The following is a 17,055-nucleotide window of genomic DNA, read 5'->3' on the forward strand; positions in this document are numbered from 1 at the left end:
ATGGAGGTGCTCTACGTGTTCTATTTCAGACCGCGGCAAGAGATACTTCAAAGGAGTGAACCAGCCCTTCTATTCTCTTTAGCCCTGCACCAAACCTACCTTTGTGAATCCCCTTTTTTTTCTTGCTGAGTAGTCACGTGCACTCACTTTGAGTCTGCAGTATTCCCCGGATGCCCCTTCACGGGGGCGTGGTGGGGTTAAGCTCTGATTTACTAAGCTTGAGAGCGTGATAAAGCCCACAACCTATTTCATGAAGGAAATGCAATTTATAATGTTTCTCTATTCACATGTGGCTTGGGAAACGATAGGAAATACCCGAGAAGCTTTTCCAGAAAATTAAATAATGGAAACTAATTGCCTTTATTAATAAACTTGCGTTCTAAAACCTTAAAACACACACAGGTTTTATTTCAATGTTAAATTCCAGTGAGACTCATACAAGATGATTGGATAATAACTTTTATGTTTAATATCTAGTGAAAGAAAAAATAATATGATTAAGATGAACTGTACCAGTGAGACTGATTCTATATACTTGAATAACAAATTTAAATTCTAGGGAAATTGTCATTATATGCTTGGCCATAGCCAAGAAAAATCAATTTTTCTCTCCTTTTTTAAAATAATTCCATAAATAAAATAATGGAAAACTATACAACTAAGGCTTTTTACAATACAAACAATATAAAAATGGTGCTATTATCTCAACATATAGACTGAATGTTTTTCGTGCTTTCTCATTAATGGAGATATTCATTTTCTAAAATAGGGTTGAAAGCATCTTTTTTCAATGAAATCGCAATTTTAGTTTTTTAAAGTTGTCATTGATTTCGAATCGAATATATATGTCAAGATAAAAAAAGAAAGCATAACAGAAAATTTTAAAGTATTGTTATCAGATAAGAACGAGATCATGGTCCAAAACATTTATTTTCTTTAGTAGAAGAAAAGAAATCTTATCATTTACTGAAGCTGCCGATCATTACACATAGCTGAATAAAAACATACCTACTTTTGTGAGAAAGAAGACAGGAGTTGAAAAATGTGAAGCGCATTTAAGAACTTTCACACCCGTTATTAGAATGGAACATAAATTTTCACCCCTCCCAACAAGCGATTCTGAGAGTTCACAGCCCTCTGTTCAGGAATCGGACCAACTCTGTGGTTTAGGACGTTTTAAACCGCAATGGCTGCAAAAGTTTGCTGACCCCAAAGTGTACCTGGTCATCTTCTGCCTTGTTGGAGTGTTACAAGGTGCTTATTTCACATATTTTGTAGGTGTTTTGTCTACTTTGGAGAAAAGATTTGCTTTTGAGAGTAAAATATCGGGGGTCATTTTGATTGCGGATAATATCAGTGCTACTTTCATCAGTTTAGTCGTGGGATATTATGGCGGTAAAGGACACAAGCCAAGAATGATAGCCATGGGCATGGTGATTGTGCTACTAAGCTGTTTTCTCAGTACCATACCGTATTTTATTTACGGACCTGCTCTGCATTTCTTGTCACGTGATATTGTTTCAGTATCCAACAGAAAGCAAGAGTACTGTGATACTGAATTTCCAGACGAAAACTGTCAGTCTGGATTGAATTCCTCGTCATTGACAGCCATTAGTATACTGTTTGTTGCTAACTTTATGAACGGCTTTGGATATACTGCCTACTATACTATTGGTGCACCTTATTTGGATGACAATGTAAAGAAGAAAAATTCACCAATGTACTTTAGTAAGTACAGTTAAATTTCATCTCTTTTTTAGAGACGCTGATACTATGCATTTTAAAAATTGTTTCTTTTCAAATGTACGTTGTCAAGGTATTTGTTGGACTCAAAACTTATAATATGAATATTATATGTTTATGGTTATTTTCGGTAAGGGAAAAGGGAATTTATTTTTATTTTTAATGATGATTCTTCGTTAGAAATCCGCAGAAAATTTTTATGATTATCAAATTACTAGGCTAACCATTTTGAGTTAGCGTGTGATTTAGGGATGACAAGAATAAGGGGAGAAAGATTGTGAAGTAGGGATTTATAGTGAATAGACGATCACTGCCCACAAAAAAAATTCAAATGGCAGTGAGAAATATATTTCATTAAATAAAATTAACCAAATTCCAATTAAGCAGGGAACATATATTTCGTATTGAATTCCGGTGCATTTTTCATAATTTTTATTTTAAAATTTCTAATACTGAAGAAACTGAGATATAAAATTTAGCATTTCTTAGAATATAAATGTATCTTAATTGAAATGGGAACATATATGCATCTATTTTATTTGAAAGATTCATAATATTTTCCAATATTCTCTTTAAAAGAGAAAAAATATATGTTTAGTAATAAATTGCTATCTAAAAATATAGAGAATCGCGATTCATAACAACTGGGATTTTCTTTAAAAGTGGTGAGCCATTGCTCTGTATTTTCTACATTGATGTTTTTTCGTTAAGATTAAAAGTTATTGCTCACTGTAGAATTGCTCTGTGTTCGATTGATTTTATTTCCTATGTAAGAATATTTTTTTGTGGAGAAAACGCGTGTATAAAACCCCCCAAAAATAGTTGGAATTATTCTTTTGATAAGAAAAAAAATTAATGTTGCAATAATAATTGAAGCATTTTCAAAGTCAAAACGTACTTCCTTTGGAGTGAAAAACTGATTAAATGAATTTCGTACTTCTTGAGCGATAAGGTTTTTTATCATCCAACTATTGATTTCCAATTTTAACTCGTCAAAGTTTCTGCTGATTTCTAATAGAATAATTTAATAAATCATTTCTCCCATTTTTTAGAATTTTGATAGTATTTATTTTCTAAAGTGGTTTTGATAAATTTTAAAGTATTTAAAATGAACACTGAAATAAATAAACAGATCCGCTAGGTTTTGGGAATGATCTGTAAAAAATACTGCGGAAATCAATAATTCTTTAAATTTAAATAAAACTGGTTGACACAATGTTTTGAGAGAAGCGAGAATATCAAACCATTTAATTTTGAAATAGCTCTTTTATTTCTGGAAATATTCGGTAATATGTTGAAATTATTTTACAAGGAATTCGCTTACAACTTCAGGTCTGGAGATTCCCAGGTAGGATAGTTAAAGATTTTTTAGTGGGTAGGTTTGCCTTCTAACTGGATTAGTCTTGATTTTCATTGCATCAGGAATCTGCTAACCTGGCTCTTAAGTGCATCCTACGTGCTCTTTCCAAATGATGCTGTGTGATCTAATTGTCTAGAAATCATGAATTTAAACAAATTGCGATTAAATTTATGTTTCCCAGTTATATTCTTATACTTTTTTGATTCCTTTAAAACTTATAATTCTCAGACATACAACGGAGAGAAGGTTAGAAGAGAGAAGGTTAAAACAACCTTACAAAAAGGGTGTCACTTAAGACATAATCACTGAATGAGCGGTCAACCGCACGCTGATCAGAGGTAACCTTGGGTTGGTTATAATCAGCAAAAAGATAATCGATATCGTAAACATACATATAAGTTAAAGAGTAAAAATGTTATCGTGGCTAAAATACAAAAAACTAAATAAACTCAGTATGTAAAATTTTAAATTTTCCACTGAAAATATTATATATATATATANAATTATTTTTCATTCGCTATGTCAGATAAATTCATAAGTCAGCAAAATTCAGCTAGGAGAAACGTTAAAAATCGACATCTTATTATTGATCTCAATAAGAATTAATTTTGGTAATAATTACTAAGTAGTACAAAACGGCAAAATTAAAGGAGTAAAGGTTTGTATTTGTTTTGAGGAAACGTTAAAAATCGTCAGACTATTATTGACAGCAATTATGCTTAATTAATTTTGATAATATGTATTTATTTATAACTGTCGACCCAATTTTGGGCTTACGACTACGAATGTTCAACTCCGTAGACTTGTAATTTTGAACCCAATCCAAAAGACAAGGTAACTTCTGTATCAAGTATAGGAGGAAATTCGCCTCTTTGTTGGTACTAACATGCATTTGCGTTATATGGGGAGGAAAACCACGAAAACCTTCTACGGTATGAAAGAAAAGGGGACGCTAACTCATAATTCGTCTACCGCTGAGGATATTTTACGTCAGTGCTGTGGTCAATGCTAGCCGCTCAGGTAATATGTATAAACAGCTCTGATAATATGTATTAATTGAAATAAAAAATAGCCTATCTACTAAAAAGTAAAGTTAATGGAGAAAAGATGCTAATTCGTTTTTGATATTATAATTCATCCTATTATTATTAATACCAAAGCTTAATTACGATTGGTTTCATCCATTAATTGAAATAAAAAGAAATAGTTACGTGCTAAAAAGTAAAGCGAATGGAGAAAAGGTTAATGGGAAATTTGTTTAGGAGAATCGTAGAAAATCGCCATACTCAGAAGATGCTTAATTAATTTTGGTAATATGTACTACTGGTATAATAAAGGCAGTTTTAATAAGAATTCTGCATAGGGTCTTATGCAATTTCAGAAAATATTTTTCCTGTGGTAGAAAAGAATTAGAGTGTATTAATATTTTAATGAATTATAATTAAAAGAATTTTTTTCCACCACTACTTATGAATGTTTTAAACAGTTAACTAAAGGTTAGTGAAATTGTGGAAATAAGTGTCCTTGAAAGGGATCGGAGAAAATTACTTGATAATTGCAAATTTTGACTACCGTGAGTTGACCGCGAACAATATCATCGCGGCAAGTGATGCGAAATGCAGTTAATCTCTATTTTTAAGGGATCATTTACAAAAAACGCGTCTGCTTGTTGTAAATCCTTCAGAAAAAGCAACAAATAATGATAAATAAATATATAAATTAAATTATTTTAACTTAATTTATTGAGCTTAGTGGAAAAACAGGTAAGTGATATTTTCAGAAAAACTATAATCCGGGTAAGAAAAAAAAGTGATCTTCTAACTATTTTATTACCAATCTTAGAAGGCGGGATTAATAATTCTTTGTCTTAATTTATTGGCCACTGCCTAATTTAAAAATAAAAATAATTTAAGCATACTAAAAGCTAATATGAATTAGCCATGTTAAGATTAAAGTAAAAGCAAATAGAAAACGTACAAGGATTTCATTTCTGCAACGTGATATACAGCAACAGGAGAAGCCAAAAAAATGCTTCTTCGCTGGCAACAAAAAATACTAATTTCGCTTCAGACAGAGTCTTAAAAATTTCGATTCTTAAAAATGTACTGAACTATGAGGAAAAACCTATGACGCAACCCGCAACCTAACAAATCCAAAAAAATAGTTTCAAAATTACGCATGACGATGAAATGACCTTACCGACTTAATGACTAGTCAATGAATATCACTGTCAACTAGACGGCATTTTGTCGAAGAAATGACCCTGTAGACGAACTGATTTTTCGTCGAAGCGACCCTATCGACCAAATGGCCCTGTCAACGAAACGAGCCTGTCGACGAAATGACGTAGTCGAAGAAGTGGTGTCGATGAAGTGATTTTCGCCGAAATGAATGCGACCCGTTTTCAATTATAGCTTCGCTTTAAGCAACTTATTCAACAACTTTATTCATTCTTAAATTCTGAAAAATAATACTTTTTTTTTTATTGTGAATACTCTGAATTTTGCACTATTTAGAGCAAACAAATTTCAAAGCAAAAAATTATACGATGTACTCTCGATATCTCAAAGTTGAAGTGAAGCTAAGAAAAAATTCGAAATAGCGTGTTTTCTAGATAACAAGTTCAGAACTAAATGTGTTCCAAAAAAGCAGAATTAAAGATTCAAAAATATGACTCTAAAAAGTAGAGTTATGAAACGTAAGTATCACTACTAATATATATGCGTGTAACGATAGCTGACTATAAGTCTAAACACAACAATAATTTTATTTTTAAAAGCAAGAGAAAAATAATTATGCATTAAATCGAAAAGAATTAGTTTACAACAAGATTACATTGTGATTTTCCTGAAAAAAATTCCTTTTCTATTTCGTAAAATTCGACATAAGGTTTTGAGAAGAAACTCTTCGATCAAGGCATATTAAATTAACATTAGGTAGATATGTAATACCAAAAAGGAAAAATATTTTTTTCGAAATAAGAAGGTTTTAAAGATATCGAGAGCATACTGTATATACAAAGACTCCAAATATTTGAGGCTCTTGGGAATGTATCTGATCAAATTAATTGTGCTTAGTGACGGACACAATTCTTTGAATTCAAATTTATTAAAATTATAAGAACATTTACCTCTGTTACAACAAAGGAAGATATGATATTTTCTGAAACTAAGGAGCCTCTGTATATAAAATATGGCATAAAAATAGAATGGTTTAAAACCATTTTTAGGCTCATTCTTATTGGACAGAAAAATCACATGATGGGTGTTTGTAATTAACATTGAAGAAACGGGCTTATCTAACTATCATCATTATTAAATTAATAAAAGTTATAATGTATTTCTGTAAATTATATTTCTCTCATTTAACGGTAGTTTCACAGTGTTCGATTTTGATTCAAAATATAAAAAATATAAATGCTTTTAAAGTTATTTTTTACTATTTTTAACTATCATACCAAACTTATTTCGTCATTTCAGTTATTTTTGTTGATTTTTTATTATAATCGAAAAAACAAATCGTGACACAAAATGAAAGGCTTCAAGCTAAAATGTGGTGTTTATTATATTATAGTATAGTATAAAGTAATTCCGTATTACTTTATTACACAACTCTTTATGATAAACACATCGTTTTACAATCATTAAATGGTAAGTAAGTTACATTCAGTTTTTGATGTATATTCTATGCAAACCTCTCTGTACAGTCAACATATAAAATTGAAAATAATTATTACAAAATGATTTTTCAGCATTGTATACTTAATCTTTCTCATTATTGCTCAATAATACTAAAAACATCTTTTTTGTATCAGACGAAAATTAAATGGAAATTAAAAAAAAAAGCTGTGGTTGAAATGGTAAACGATCAAAGTGAATAGGATCGAGAAATAAATTCGTAGAGTGAGAAAAACGCTGTTTCTGGCTCTATGGGAACATCTAAAAAGCTCGATCATTTTTACCGAAGAGCTTTGGTAAGGATTTTTGTAAAATGAACAATAAAATATGGTTTTCATAATGAGTAATAACATTGTTAATTTTATCACGATACCTTAAAGCATAGCATAGAAACCAGCTATTCGGTTAAATTTATTTTTTGGCTTTGTATTTTTTCACTAAATATGCGGTAATAAAAACTACCAATTGAATAGTTTAAATTCTGTTTATTTTAATTTTATTATGTCCCCCCCCCCAGAAATGTCATTGTTATACAGAACAGTGATTATCCTCTGTATAGAACCAAATATGTGTTAAAGGCATTTTAGGATATTTAAATTCATAGGCTTTCAACCTATTTAGCATCAGAGCCACTAAAACTTCGAACAGAAACGTAAAAAACATTTTTTAACTTTCCAAAATTTAATATATGTTACATTTTTAACTTTTAAACTCTTAAATATTAAACTTCATATTTTATGAAAATCTGTAAAAAAATGATGTGGTTCTTCCATGTAATTTTGTCAACCTGCAATTCGTCAGTGTTTCTTCTTGCATTAAGCAAAACATATTTAAAAATCGATTCAGATAATTATATTTTATGAAATCTGAAGTTTAGGGGGGAAATGCTTAGGAAACTGAAATAACTTTAATTTCTTGAAAAATTATATCCGGCGAATAATTTTCTGTGAATTACTTTCTTGCAAATTTTGTTTTCATTTTTCAAAGAAAGTGACAATGTATAGGTTTGCTTTTATTTATTTATTTAATTTCGTCAGCTTTGCGCACGAACCTGATTAGAACGGTGGAACTTGGAAGAAGATTAAAAAATGAGCAAACAGTTTATAATTTCCGATAAAAAATTTACCTTCCTATGGAAAACAAAGGATTTTTTTAATGCCAGTAGAGAAATGTATTCAAGAACAATGATATTTCGGTTACATCTGAATTGCGCGATATCAGCATTTCACAGATAACAACAGAAAAAAATATTTGCTGATTAGATAGAGAGTCAGTAACAGGCAACACCGTCTCTTTCATTTCGAATGGGATATTATTTTGTATTAACATCTAAAATATTTTGTTTGGTTAGCCTGATTTAAAAAGAACAACCAAAAGGTTTAAACCTAACCTTGGCTATAGTTAAGTAAAACTGATATAAAGTGCGACAATCGAATTAAGGTGTTACTCAACTTTAGAAGATGGCTAATTCTAAACAGATTCCTATCTGAAATAAGGTGTTACTAAGCTATAGAAGATTGCCTGCAGAATTAAGGAGTCACTCAACCTTGGGAAATCGCTTGCTGTCATTAGAGGTGCTACCCGACAATTGTAAACTAAGGTGCCCAAATTTCGCGAAATAGAAACTATGTGCCATACATGAGATGTAAAAATGTATTCTAGTTTCAAAATGATTCCTACAATTTATCCTCCAAAACTGGTGCACGTTGTAACAAAAGACAATCAATGTGGTTTCGGGAAATGGAGGCCAAAATGGCTGCAAATCTTTGCTGATCCCAAATGTTATTTCTTAGTATTTTCAGCCTTGAGTATCATTCAGGGCACTTATTTTACGTATTTCGTTGGCATCATGTCAACATTAGAAAAGCGTTTCTCGTTTGGAAGTGGAATGTCAGGATACATACTGATAGCCGGTACTCTGAGCCCGATTCTGATTGGCATTTTAATTGGCTACTTTGGGGGACGATTCCACAAACCGAAATTGGTCTCAGCTAGCTTGTTGTTCGCCGCTGTTGGGTGCTTCCTGAGTGGAACACCCTACCTCATTTACGGACCCGGACTGCATATTCTCCGCAAACCAATGGGTTCCTCCTCGGATAAAAGAGAATTTTGTGATTCTGACAACCAGATCGATGTTTGTGAGAAGGCGTTTTCACAACCGGTGACTGACTTGTTTTTCTTGGCTAATTTCCTGACTGGATTCGGATACACTGCTTTCTACATCATTGGGATGCCATATCTGGATGATAACATTAAAAAGAAAAATTCTCCTTTGTATTTTAGTAAGTGGAATTAAACAACTACTACGGAATTTCAGTAGTTTCAAAAATTATTTTATTAGTGGTAGAAGAGGTAATATATTAATATTTTATTAAACTAGAATTAAAAGAATACTATCCATCACTACTTATCAATTATTTAATTTGTTTTATAATTTCTGCTTTAGTTCACAACCTCCGTAAAAAACAATTTCCTCTGAAACTTTAAATATTGGAGGGTATGTAATTTTATCAAACTTCAAACTTGGTAAAATGTTTCAAACAAAAACAAGATTTCAAGATATTGGATTAGAGTTAACTGCTTTAAAATTAAGTTGTCATTAAAAATACATTATTAATTTTGTGAATACCTTTCATTCGTATTTAGAGAAAGGCAAAAGATAATTTTTTAATAGATTTCTATAATAGATTTTCGTATTTCTATAATATATTCTTAGATTTTTATAATAGATTCTTGGAAAATATCTGAAGGATTGAAGCCGTGAAAAAAAATCAGCTTACAATTTATTCAGCCAAAATCCGACCAAATTCTCCCTAAAAGGTTGAGAGGCTTTCATTGGACACGACGCGTTTCAATGTGGAGAAATATTGCGAAAATCACTAAAAAGTCTATTTCGACATTTTAAATTAACAAAAACTAATTTAATTTTGCGATCATGGGCTAAAATACTTTCTTGCACATGCTATCTAAATTTGAGGATCTGCTGCTGTAAAATTTTTTTAATTAGACGTCGATTTTTTTTAATATATATTATTAAAATCTTATAATGTATAGTAGTTTATTAACTAAGGTACTGTAAAGGATATGTCCGAATTGTGACGTCATGCAGTCCATTCAAAAAATACACTTTGCGTATGTTGACAGCCCTTTTTCACTAATCCTTCCGCTTCTGGGTAATATTAGTGACATTCTCCCGCTCAAGGTAATAGATATTGTAGATAGGTAATTTATATTGGATAGGTAATTAGATAATTAATATTGGATAGGTAATTAGGTAATTTATATTGGATGCTTCTGCTTTCTAATTATTTTTATTCTAAATTATTTTTTCAATTTAAACAAAAATATCCATTGCGAGATTTAAGTTTCCTGTACAAAAAAAAAAAANAAAAAATCAAAAAAAAAAAAAAAAAAAATAGAAACAAAAGTTACTTTTCGTTAAAAATTTTTTTAGAAATAAAAGTTATTAGTTATTAGAAATAAAAAATTTTTTTCCTTAATTTTTCCATACAAAAACATTTACCTCATATTTACTTTTTCATAGGAATATGTATTCATGCATGAAGGTAGTAATGCAAAAAGTGAGAACGTTATTAACTCCAATAAATTATGGATAAAATTATTTATAGAATATCGTTGGCAGATTTTCCCGAACACTTAAAATAGTAGTAAATTTTAAAATTCTATTTTTAATTTGTAAATTTGACTTACAATGATTGGCCACCATCAAAAATAAGCAATTAAAAAAATAACTGATCTCTGATAATAGTTCCGTGAAGTACTGGTGAAATTAAAGTAAGCTTACCATAATTGTTATTTCACTACCGCTTTAAATAATGTAGATATCTTCTGGGTTAGTATCTTTACATATATTTAACACAAATGCATTTTTTAGCATATTTACATACTTTCGAATTATTTAAGCAAATCAAAAAAATATTCTGCTTTTTCCTCCAAAAATTAAATACCGTAGCATTTTGTTAATCACAAATTGCGCAGCTTCACTATCAAGTTCAAGTTATTCATAAAATTTTTTTAGGATTAATTCAGTTACTAGTAAACTTTTGATGCACAGCATAAATTGCTCATTTTAATGCCACCAAAATAAATAAAAAATATTAAGAAGAAAAAAACACTTGGAATTATGTACCAATAATAATTAATACCAATAAAATATTTTTATGTAAGTTTCAGTTTATTAACATTTGTGATAAAAATCCGGAGCTATTGTTTTTTCTAATTCGTAAACTCTTTAATGATAAATTAAAGACCGTTCTTGTGTTAATTAAAGTGTTGACTAATACTTGTGGCTTGCTGTAGTTCAATTTCGTATACTGTTGGCAACCATGAGGCCCATTTGTTAACAGTCTCTTAAGATACATAAAATTCAAAATATTATTTCACAAATTAGTATAGAGTGTAATAGTGCTTCTCTTTCATATAAAATAATTTATTTTCTTCCTTATGAACTTGTGTATATGATTTTGCAAAAAAAAGAAAAATTTGATTCCAACCAGAATGATAGGAATGTAAAAAATAAATACATTCGCCAAAGACAAACAATTATCATTGAATGATGAACGCATTATTGTTGATTGGATAAAAATGTCTTAAATTATTATTATTTAATAAAAATTGATTGCAATGATAAATTTGCAATTTCATGTAATGATAAATTAAATCGTAAAACAAAAACTTGATTTAATGACACAATAAAACACGATTTATTTTTTTGTGTTAAATTTAATTTAATTCTAATTATAAAAGAATTTTAATTTTAATGAAGAATTTTAATGGTTTTAGAAATAGACTATTTTAATGATCATTTCATTTTACTGATAACGATCGACCAATTTTTTTTATTTAGCAATAAATAAACTTTTTTTTTAATGTCAAATTTTTTTTTTTTTTGGTATGGAATGTAACATAGTGTTTGAGATAAATTATAATTAACTTTTAATGATCAAAAAAATTTTATTTTTAATGATAAAATATAAAATGCTTTCAGGCATACTATATCATTTAACTGAATAATAAATAATTTTTTGTTTTGTTTTAACAATAAAGAATGAATTTTTTCAGAAGTAGAATATAACTTAATTAAATGACGTAATACTTTTTTTTCATGTCACTGATGGAAGATACTATTTTTAAGATACATAATTAATTTTTAATAGTAAAATGTAATTTTATGATTCAAAAAATACATAATTTGTGTATTCTGTTTACATAAAAAAGGTAATTTTCATTTAAGGTGCAATGGCTGCTCTCAGGATATTCGGACCCACTTTAGGATTTCTTTTGTCCTCCTTTTGTCTCAAATTCTACGAAGATCCATTTTGTAAGTATATTTCATACACGTGTTTCAATTAGTCTTCCTCAAATCTCTCATAAAATAAAATACAAAAATTAAATGATGAGGATTATGCACTGTAAAATATTTGCGTGTATCTTAACGCAAAAAATGGTGGCAACTACTTTACACCAAAATGACGTTCCATTACACGAAGAATGTTCTTTTACAGTACTTGACGACGCATTTTTCTTATTTGAGTAACATTGAAATCTATAATTACAGTTTGATAAGATGCACATAAGAGTCAATTACGATACAATATAAAGTAAGAATCTTCAATTTAGGATGCATATACACAGTAACTCTTAAAATAAAATTAGTTTCTTGTAGCATAGGGAGAGAATATAAAGACGAAGTCGAAATGGAAGTGGATAGAAATTATTCATTACAAAATCTCTTATTACAGTTCTCAAGAGATTTAAGAAATAAAATATTCAAGAGTTTTACAAAATTATTTAAACACTTTTACACCAACTCTTTGTAAGCAATCTTTCTCCCTGCAGCAAACGTTTTAGAAAATTTTATATGACAAATCTGTTGGTATAATTTAAAAGATCATGCTAGATGCTTTTTGAAATGTCATTTCCATCGCCACGAAATTTGGTTCGGTTCGACCAAAATGAGGAAGGGAAGTTAATTTCCTTTTAGCTTTAATACCAGCAACAGTGAAAGCATTCAATGGGATTGTAATATTTACATTAGAATGTTGTTTTTTTAATTATAGCAGGTGATAAAAAAGAAAGGAAGCTCTAAATTTCAAACACTCATTTTAGTCGTCTGGTTAAAAAGACACCATTTCTAAAAGTTTCAAACACGAACTTTAAAATTGTGTCAACAACTATGAAAAGAAAAATCTTCCAAAACATTTGCAGGTAAAAAGATTGATTGACATAGAAGGTAGTATGGAAATGTTTACATAATTTTGTCTAATTCTCATGACACAACTAAAAACATTTAAGCGGGAAACTTTTGTTTTGGTTGATCGCGTAGAAGATTTCTTCTAACTCCCTCCAACTCATTCTTGAATGTAAACGATTTCTGGCAACATTCAAAGTTCACCAATATTGGTGTTTTCGAAAGTGGGAGTAATTTTTGCTTGGCGTAAATGAGTTTGGTGTAAACTTATTCCCTTTTGAGTGTTTAGATTTAAACTACTCCCTTAAAATTGTATGTGAAAGCTCAATTAGGTGCTAACCTAAAATAAAATGCTTTTTCACGCAATTTTTTGGGTTGAGCAACATCATATCATATTATTCCACAGTTTTTACAGTGCGTAGTTTACAGCATTTATTGACACTGTAAGATTTTCTGTAATTCTTTACCATTACAGTGAGCTAAAGAATACTGCCCAGAATAACTTTCGTTTTAATGATCAGTTTTCACTTAATTTTAGTTCTTAAGTACCTCTCTTGTTGGTTTAAAGGGTTGACTTCAAGTATACTAATTGTACTACTAGTGTACTACTAGTAGTACAAGTAGTCAAGTATACTACTAGTGAAAACTATTATTGGTTCGATGTAACAAAAAAAAAATCCCAATAGTTTCTTTTCAAACTCTTTTTATTCTTAAATAATAAAAAACATATTTTTTTAAAAATAAGCTTATTCCTTTTCTAACGTTGTTGTCATTCACGAAGCAACTTAAGATACAAAATGAAAGTGGCGCTTTTAATCAAATCACAAGCACAGCGCAGATGATGTGTTTCATCACGCGAAACAATCTCCCACTTTTTGATAAATGACAATGCACCAAAATAATATTATAAGTCTACAAAATTTACACTACAGTTGCTTATAGTTCATGAAGGCGTTTTGATCCTTTCGAGTGACTTTTCCAGTAAGCTTCCCTTTTCGTTTAAATTACAAGCTTAAATTTCTAAACTGTCGATACGTTGGACGAAATAATTTTCTATAAGCGGTTTTTACACGCACAAACCTATAAATTCGATCGTTGGAGTAAATATGAATGACATGCCAAAATACTCGTTTTTGATTGACATTTTAAATAAAAAGATTAATATTCATGGATTGCTTCGAGAGTTTCAAAGATCTCTTGAGCAGTAGTTGTGAAAGTTGTCTACAATTTTATCTCGTTATTGAAAAACAATTCTTCTTATGGAATTCATTTGATCTATATGATCCTGATCAGGAACTTCCAGAATAGGTTACACGAAAATTTCTTGAATAAAAGGCTGCAAATCCTCTGTATTTTCTGATACGCATACTATAGGCCCTGTATACGTATACAATGAGCTCAAAACCAAAATTGACATTTCTTCATGAGTCAAGCTTGCTCTACTTAATACATATCGCAGTACTCCTGATAATTTTCAGTCATTCTAGGTGAAAAAGTTATTTGAACTAAAAAAATTACTTCCACTATCGCTGGGAATGGTCGTCCCCGACGGTCTATAAACCGCTTTAGTTGATAAAGACCGTACAAGTTTTAAATGAACAGCTCTAAAGACTGTATAAAGAGAACAATTCAGATCTTGGCTCCTCCCTTCAGAACAAGTGAACCAGCAAGATCAATCATTTCAAACACTGATGCGTCCCTGATTCTGTCTTCTGGCAATGCAACAGGAATTCTCTTAATAGCCTTAACGGTATGTCTTCGGCATCTGACACAATTATTAATTATTTTTCTCACAGTTTTTCTCGAATTTATAATCCAGAAATTCCCTTTAAATCCATCAATAGAGTATTCAATCCACAATGCGGTGATTCTAAATGCCATTCTTCGATGTCTGCAAATTTATGTTTACTGGGCAATAGTATTGAAAAGGATTGTATAGTGTTTAAAAAATGTCCCAAAAGCTAATTAATCAAGTTAATGTATAATTAGTTTTCACAGAAGTAACGTAGGGCGCAGAGGTGGGTGGGTGTTGCGTTAACTTGGACAAGAAAGAAGTCTTAAAAGTATTTTATTTATTTTCTCTAAACAAGAACAACAAACGAGAGGGAACAGCATGAGCCGCATTTATTTCTCTGAAACAGCGGTATCGGAGATGGTTTCTTCTTTCTAATTATCGAGCAAATAGGTTAAAATTCTGCTGTAATATTTTGCAAATTCAACAGTGATATTGTGAAAATGTCTCAATGACATTTTGAAAATTTTATAGCAATGTTTCAAAATTAAGTCATGTTAATAAAAATCACTATTTTTTTAGATGATCCAGGAATCGATTCTCGCAATCCGAGATGGGTGGGTGCGTGGTGGATGGGATTTTTCATTCTTGGAATCGCCCTGCTTTTCTTCACTTTCCTTCTGGCTCTCTTTCCGAGAGAACTGCCCGCTCGTTTTCGATCTGAAAAGAAAAATGTCAAGAAAGAAGATTCCAAAGAGGCAGACATGCCCAAACTGAAAGGTAATTATTACATCATAACTGTCAAACTGATATATTTACATAATTTGAAATGAAAATTCATAAAAAAAAAATAAATTCCGTTTTTAAAGAGGAATTGAAGAAATTAGTTTTATTTTGGGTTGACCTAAACTGAAAAACGCTGGGCTCATTTTCATAATATTACCCATAAAAATTCCCCTCAGGTCTGTGGAATGTGAAGTGCTCTACATTTTTTAGCGGTGCATTTTTAAGAAAAATCAAAGTATCAATCTCCTTTTATTCTGCTTGCAAAACGCAATTTTTCAAATTTTTTTTAATTATTTTTCTTTTTAATTTTATAGCTTTTACTATGTTTCACTTGGAAAGTGGTCTAAATTTTGATTAGTGATTAGTTATGTTGATACCATTTAAGAAACTGTAATCTATATTGAAATCAGGCACAAAATTGAGATGAAAATCTTGATTGGTGATAAATTATGTTTCTCCGTAATCAAAATTATAGAATTAATTTAGTTAAAAGTAATTAACCACATGGGTCCAATGGTTAAAGTACTGAGTTTCGATCCCCGGTGTCACATAACTTCATAACTTTCTGGAATGATGATATCTGTTGATTAATGATTAATGCTGATCACATTGCTACCAACACACTATTGGTCACTTACTCACCATGACCTTCATAGCTCATTACAGGCTGTTGAGGGATTACTTTTCTTTAAAAGCTCTATTTGGTGTGACATAAATGAATCACATTACTTGCCTTATTACACAAAGCTAGAGTTCCTCACTGCCTGAAAAAAAAATCCTTTACAAGAATCTTATGATAAAAATGAAGGCAACCGACCTGATTAATTTTTTAGAAGAATGCGAGGAAATGTGCAATGATTATAATGAAGAGACAATAGTGAGCCCCAGAAACTACCAAACTTGGCCAATTTGCCCTGGAAACTTTATAATCACTAACTAAAAAAAATCTATATAAATTTTTTTATGTTTGCTGTTTTTTTTATCTGTCTAGTCTTCCAACCTTAACCAGTAACCGATAAATGCTTCCTTCGGGAAGTGGTCCGAATTTTAATTTCAATAAGTTAATAAAAACATGGTAAAATAATATGAATCATTAAAGATAATACGAATCAAATAAAGATAATATGAATTAAATAATATGAATCATTATACGAATCATTAAAGTGCCAGACTATATAAAATAAATTAATATTAAATTGTATGAAATGTGTAAATTAGAGATCTAAGTGACACTCCCCCAGATGTCTTGAGAGCATGTGCTTTGGAAACCATTGATTTGAGGTAACCAGAATCGGAGTGGCTACATGTCTTTACAGATGGTTCCTACTCTGATACTCAGTTGTCAGTCGGTGCAGGTGTACATTCAAAGTTGTTCAATTTTTATGCTTCTGCAGGGGACTACAGAACAGCATTTGACGGAGAGGTTGAGGCAATTCGGATTGCCTCAAAACAACTAGTGGCTCTTCATGATGTCTTTGACAGAGTGGTCCTTTTCTCTGATTCACAGGCTGCAATCCAGGCCATAAATTCAATCTCTCCCTCATCT

At 30.4% G+C, this 17,055-nt stretch overlaps 1 protein-coding gene across 4 annotated transcripts in view; it reads left to right on the forward strand.

The window, feature by feature from the left end:
• The window catches only part of LOC107442146 (solute carrier organic anion transporter family member 74D), a 46,166-nt gene that overhangs the window by 13,295 nt on the left and 15,816 nt on the right, over positions 1 to 17,055 (forward strand). For 2 of the 4 annotated variants that reach the window (XM_071184361.1, XM_016055620.3), the window contains exons 2-3: positions 12,035 to 12,121; positions 15,306 to 15,503. In XM_071184361.1, coding sequence (XP_071040462.1) covers positions 12,035 to 12,121; positions 15,306 to 15,503 — 285 coding nt within the window. Of the gene's footprint in view, positions 1 to 939; positions 1,729 to 8,041; positions 9,063 to 12,034; positions 12,122 to 15,305; positions 15,504 to 17,055 lie in introns of those variants that run through there. The other 2 variants (XM_016055619.3, XM_016055621.4) reach the window with 2 other exon arrangements.

The sequence above is a fragment of the Parasteatoda tepidariorum genome, chromosome 8 (genome assembly GCF_043381705.1).
Source record: "Parasteatoda tepidariorum isolate YZ-2023 chromosome 8, CAS_Ptep_4.0, whole genome shotgun sequence".
In the NCBI taxonomy this organism is placed as follows: domain Eukaryota; kingdom Metazoa; phylum Arthropoda; class Arachnida; order Araneae; family Theridiidae; genus Parasteatoda; species Parasteatoda tepidariorum.